Consider the following 5897-nt stretch of genomic DNA (forward strand, 5'->3'; position numbering starts at 1 on the left):
AAGCAGCTGTTGATATCTGACATGCTTAATAGGATGTGTTTCTTTTCCTTGTCCTTATGAAATTTTTAGGAGTATCCAAGAATAAAGCCTGGTTTTCTTTTAAAGGAATCACATTCTCTGAGAGTGGTGGAGCTCTTCCAAAGACTTCATTGTTGAACAGATAGTTCTGTACAAACTAAGAGCAGTTTCTTGAGGGTGTGTGAGAAGTCCTGTGGGTACATGTGTGTCAAGCAGTGTCTGTTTTTTCCTAGAGCTCTTAAGCCACGAAAATGCAACAACGCTGAATGATGTGAAGACGTTGGTTCAGCAGTTGTACACAGCCCTGAGCATTGAGGAGCACCAGCTGAACAAAGAGAAGGAGCTGATAGGGAGACTAGAGGAGCTGAAGGAGCAACTAGCACCACTAGAAAAAGTGAGGAGTTCCTCAGTGTGTTTTACTCATTCTCTAAATGCAGCCTTGATTTATTTCAAGGTTTTAATTAGGTACCTGCCATGCTTCAGATAGTTTAAAGATCACTGAAGCAGAAGGCACACTAAGTGTTTACCAAACCATGTCTGTTTCTTTGCTTTAAGTAATTGGAAATGAACTTGTTAGTAAAATAAAGACTGGGGCTAATGCAACGGAACATTTCTGGACATAAAGAAATAAACACCTTTGTGAGGCATTCCGAGCATACTCAGAGTAAATACGGATGATGGCCACATACTGATGGAAAAGAAGTTTAGGTTTGTTTGCATAATGTAGACTCAACTCATGTTTCAAACCACTTAAAGTTACTATTAATATAAAGTACTGGTTTTTACATTATTTCTTAACGATATTAACACAATTATTTTTGAGACTACAAGGTGCGTGTTTGTCTCCTGCAGGTAAGGATGGAGCTCAGCAGGAAAGCAGAGAAGAGGACAACCTTGGTGTTGTGGGGAGGCCTGGCCTACATGGCCACTCAGTTTGGGATTCTGGCTCGCCTCACCTGGTGGGAATATTCTTGGGACATTATGGAGCCAGTCACCTATTTCATCACCTATGGTAGTGCCATGGCAATGTATGCTTATTTCGTAATGACCCGCCAGGTAGGACTTGTTGTGCTGGCGTTGACCCTGCAGTAGAGGGTTTTCTTTGGGCTCTCCTCCCTAGGAAAGTAGCAGAACTGTGCCTGTTAGAAGCTGCTTTGCCCCTTCCTTCTCCTGTCGGAACCAAGATGCCGCTTGTTTAATTTTTGGTGGGGTGTGGTTATGGGGTGTTCTGCTGCTGATTGTTGCTTGCTTTTCTGGTTGTCTTAACAAAAATGCTTTTATGTGTTTGGTGACTGACTGCTGTAGCTATACAGGTTCATCTGCTGACAGATATGGTCAGAACAGAGATATGGGTGCATGAGGTACCTCTTGAGTTTCAAGGAAGCCCACCCCTCTGACATGCCGTGTTGGCCCTTTTCAAGAGACCAAGGTTCGGGCATCTTGTTGGAAATGCTTTTGTTTAGGCCTTTCATGGATCTGGCCTCCCATCCAGATGAAGAATCCCTCTCTGGATCCTTGTAATTGTGACAAACTCTGTGTGGATTTTCTAGTACATGGTTTGTCTCGTCACTTCCTAATCCCACCTAAATAATGAGGGAGGGAAGACTCAAAGAATCTCTACAGTCACAAGGCCATCAGAACAGATGCTGTGGGTGTTCCAGGTGGTGTCCCAGGGTCTCTTAGCTGCATCAGTTCAGAGGCAGTATTTATAGCCTTTTCCTCTCTTTCTTCCCACATCCCTGATGGTGTTAGAACCCTGAAATGTGTTAGTTTTTGTTCTCTCTGCATGGAAGGACTCGCACATTCGGGACAGGAGGAAGGTGACAGTACCTCACTGCTGGAGTGTAACAAATGCCTGACTGTACTGGGTCTGGCTGGGGTGCAGTTAATGTTCTTCAGAGCTGCTGGGATGGGGCTGTGTTTGGGATTTGTGACCAAGACAGCCTTGATAACCCACCAGTGATTTTGCTGTTGCTAAGCAGTGCTTGTACAGCACCGAGGCCTTCTCTGGTTTTTATTCCTCCTTGATCTACCCTCTCCCAAGCCCCCATTCCCCACTGCTGGGAATAGGCTGGAGGTGGGTGAGGAGCTGTGAGGGGACACATCTGGGACAGCTGCCCTAAACTGACCAAACTGGTATTCCATGCCCTATAACACCATGTTTTGTTATAAATGGTGGGGAGAGTTTCTCCAAAGCAGCTGTTGCTCAGAGCCTGGCTGGGCATTGATCTGCTGGCAGGAAGTGGCAAGTGATTACTTTTGCATCACTCTTACGGTTCTTTTTTTCTTCAGCTGTTAAACTGTCTTTATCTTGACACTGAAGTTTTTATTGGTTTTTTTCCCCCCTTTGGATCCTCTTCCCCCATCCAGCAGGGGAGGGAGTGAGTGGGTGGGGGCTGAGCTGCTGGCAGGGGTCACCCCCCACACCGTGTGAGCTCAGACCAGGCTGTCTGTCTTGTGCCTTTGCTGTCGGAAACTACTCATCCTCTCCAAACACACCTGAGCCATCCTGTGCTGGTGGTATCCTGGGTTGCATCCCAGTGTGCCTTTATTTTTATCTTCTCTCCTATTTTTCTCTTTAGGAATATGTTTATCCAGATGCCAGAGACAGACAGTACTTACTATTTTTCCATAAAGGAGCCAAAAAGACGCGATTTGATCTAGAGAAATACAATCAACTCAAGGATGCAATTGCTCAGGTAACAAGAACTTTTCTGGAAAAAAGACCAAGAAATTAGTGCTTGCTAGCTCTTAGTTACTATTAATAGACACACTTCAAACAAGAATGAATGTATTTTAAGTTCTTACCCCATTTTCTTGTCACAACCCCAGCACAACCACTGAGTTAGCTTTGATATTCCCAGGAATAGAACTGCTGGATGCGTAAATCAACCTGAAGCACTTGTCTGTATCCATCTGTAAGGGCCCTTTAGAAACTGCTGGCAAGTCTTGAGTTGCTTCAGACACTTCATGCCTCAGAGGAGCCTAAATTCAAGATTTCTTTTCTTCTGAGCTCCTACACACCAGATAGATTTAGTGAGGAATGAAGACTTGCATCCATTCAGTTCATGTCTTCCTGACATAGCACTTCAGTGCACTGGGTTGCAGTGCTGGAAAATCATGTTCAGAAAATGTAGCTGTATTGTTAGAGGCAATGGGGGGCAGATTTCTCAGATTCTGGAGACAGACACTTTTTGGCAAACTGTCCACATTGTGGGATCTGCTCAGCAAAGGACTCAGGTAGAGACCTTCCCTCGTGTTTCTCTGAGCCTTTCTGCAGAAGGGTGGCATGAGCAGAGAAAGCAGAGCTACCACATTCTTTTTCACTGCTCTGTGTCATCCCTTTATTCCCAGGCTCTGGAAATGACAGTGTAGGACATGCAGGGCAAGATGAGTTCTCCCCCTGCCTTGGAGAAGGAACTGCATAAGGAATGTTGAATACAGATACTCTTGGGTATTTTCCTTCTCTTCTATAATCAACCATCCCCAGTAATCTAGTTTCTAGTTGGGGTGTTGATTTGTTGTTTTGGGTTTTTTTAAAATATTCCACTGAGTTTATGGGGATCAAATCTTCCCTCCCATATTCCTTGAAGTGGCTGCATGCAAGTTCAGAGAAGGACAGCTGAGAATGGTTTTCCCAGATAAGAGCTTGTGACTTTGTTTTACTCTTTAAGCGCTTTCCTTCTGGACAGGAAAACCTAGGAAATAAGGAGAAGCTTTCAATTCTCTGAAGGGAAATGATAATGAGGGGGAAGGTGTGTTGGGAACTTTTGCTTCATAACGTGTCTTCTACTTTCAGGCAGAATTGGACCTTAAGAGGCTTCGAGACCCACTGCAGGTTCATCTGCCCATCCAGCAAATTTCTGAAAAGGACTGATCAGCAAAGAAGCTCTGAACCCTGGCCAAAAACCTGTTCATAGCTCTTGCCTTTTTTAATTAAAGCATTGCAGGTGGAAGCTGGGAGGTGGTGTGGGGGGTGGAGGGTTTTACCTTTAATCAAGACAAAGGACTGTAAAGGGGGGAAATCTCTTAAATCTGAAGATGGGACATTGTGGAATGTTAGTTCTGAAAAGGGCTTGGCAAATAGTCGTATTTTACAAACTGTTTGAGTGGCAATTGTGTACAAATACAGGATTGGGGGGGTTCATGGAAAGAATGTAATGCTGGGGTGTAGGGGTGTCTTCTTCCAGCTTTGCAGGGTCTGCCTCTTGATAAGACACCAGCAGCCTGCTTAGCTTTTTAAATTTTCCTTTACCTGATTCCAGTCTCTCTTTCTCTCTCAAAAAAAAAAAACAACCCAAAAACAACAAAAGGAGAAAAAAAAAAGAACAAAGAATCCAAGCCACCTGGAGCTCTGGCTGGTGATCAGACCTTGCCCTCCACCGCCATTAACACGCACACTTCTGCTCAGACCTGGTCTCTTTTATAAAAGTTACTACAAGACTGCTTTCTACTGGAAAACCGTGAGCTTCCCATTCCCAGCCCACCCCTTGTGCTCCACTGACTTCCTCCTTTGCTTATTTGTAGCACAGATTGGTTGTAGCCGAGTGAGAGAAGGAATGAGTTTTCTTCTGGACATTTGATAATTGATATTTTGGATTATTCCATAATAACTATATAAACTTTGCATCCCGATGCCCTTGAGCTCCTTCTAGAAATCCACGGCAGCATTGCATGAGAGGTTTTTTATATTCAGTCTTAAGGGAGGGGGATTCCCCTCTTCCTACCCCAAATCTGATAGCCACCTGGACTATGAAATTATGAAGGCTTAAAGGATTACAAAACTGTGGCAGAATCATGACTCCTGCTTTTAAATGCACCGTTTTGGAACATGGAGTAATGAAACTGGATATTTGACTGCTTGTGCAATGGGATAAAAGGTTTCATATATGGTCAAAGCATTTTCCTTGCCCAGAGGCTTTTTGAGAGCCTGGGGCTTCTTACGGTGCAAGACATAGAACTTTGATTTTTCTAGCACTTTCCCCTGATTAAGTAGCTTTAAATGAACTTTATGTCCACAGGTCAGAATTTCTTAGGAGTGGCTAATGACATCTCTTGTTCTTAGCTAAAAAGAAATAGAGGAAGGAAGGTCAACCCATTGCCCTCTCTCCTAGCCAAGGCTGGCTGGTTTCTAAGCAGATAAAACATCTCTTCATTCAAAGCAGGTCAAGTCTGGTTCAGCATCCTGCTGATAAATGCTCTGGAGACAGGATGAAGGTAGGAGAAGGACACTAAGCTTTATATACAGAAAGGCTGGCTGCTTTTTTTGATGTTTCACTACTACTCCTCACTGTGTCGTGGAAAGAGGCTTCTGGTTTTTTTTCTGGAGAACCAAGTTTTAAAAACAAAAAATAGGAAAGAAAATAATTCAGTATTAATTAGACTCCAGGTGCCTTGCAGATGTGGAAACACAGCTGGGATTGCTGCCTCTTCTCACTCGATGGCATGTTGGACCGAATGGGTGCATGTTTCTAGTTTTGTTTTTCTTTTCCCTTCCCCTTTCCTTCTGTCTTTCCATTTAATTACATTGTGTGATTATTTTTTATCTGTTTTATCCTGTTTGTGTGATGAGTTTTAAAGGGGAAAAAAAATGAACACAATCCTGTAGCTGAATCCTTGGTGTGTGTTTGGGATGAGGGAGGGAGCATGGAGAAAAGTCCTTCTTTAAAAAAAAACAAAACAAACAAAAAAAAATGAACATGTGTAAAATCCTGTATCATTTATGAAATATGTATAAAAGAGCAATGTACTTCTGGAACAATAAATAACTATTCAATTTTTGAATGGGTGCTCTTGAATAATGTTATTTTCCTCAACTGAGAAGAGAATATTGCCTGTGTGGGAGCTCTCTGCTGAGTTTCCTCCATTTCTCTTTGTTT

The 5897-nt window shown here is 43.2% G+C and overlaps 1 protein-coding gene across 2 annotated transcripts in view; it reads left to right on the plus strand.

Moving 5' to 3' along the window:
* The window catches only part of MCU (mitochondrial calcium uniporter), an 82606-nt gene extending 76804 nt beyond the window's left edge, over positions 1 to 5802 (plus strand). For both annotated transcript variants that reach the window (XM_017832674.1, XM_017832675.1), the window contains exons 5-8: positions 252 to 412; positions 871 to 1074; positions 2601 to 2717; positions 3818 to 5802. In XM_017832674.1, coding sequence (XP_017688163.1) covers positions 252 to 412; positions 871 to 1074; positions 2601 to 2717; positions 3818 to 3895 — 560 coding nt within the window. In that variant the 3' untranslated portion in view covers positions 3896 to 5802. The remainder of the gene's footprint in view (positions 1 to 251; positions 413 to 870; positions 1075 to 2600; positions 2718 to 3817) is intronic.
* Positions 5803 to 5897: the final 95 nt, after the last annotated feature.

The sequence above is a fragment of the Lepidothrix coronata genome, unplaced genomic scaffold (genome assembly GCF_001604755.1).
Source record: "Lepidothrix coronata isolate B3197 unplaced genomic scaffold, Lepidothrix_coronata-1.0 Scaffold204, whole genome shotgun sequence".
Taxonomy (NCBI): Eukaryota; Metazoa; Chordata; class Aves; order Passeriformes; family Pipridae; genus Lepidothrix; species Lepidothrix coronata.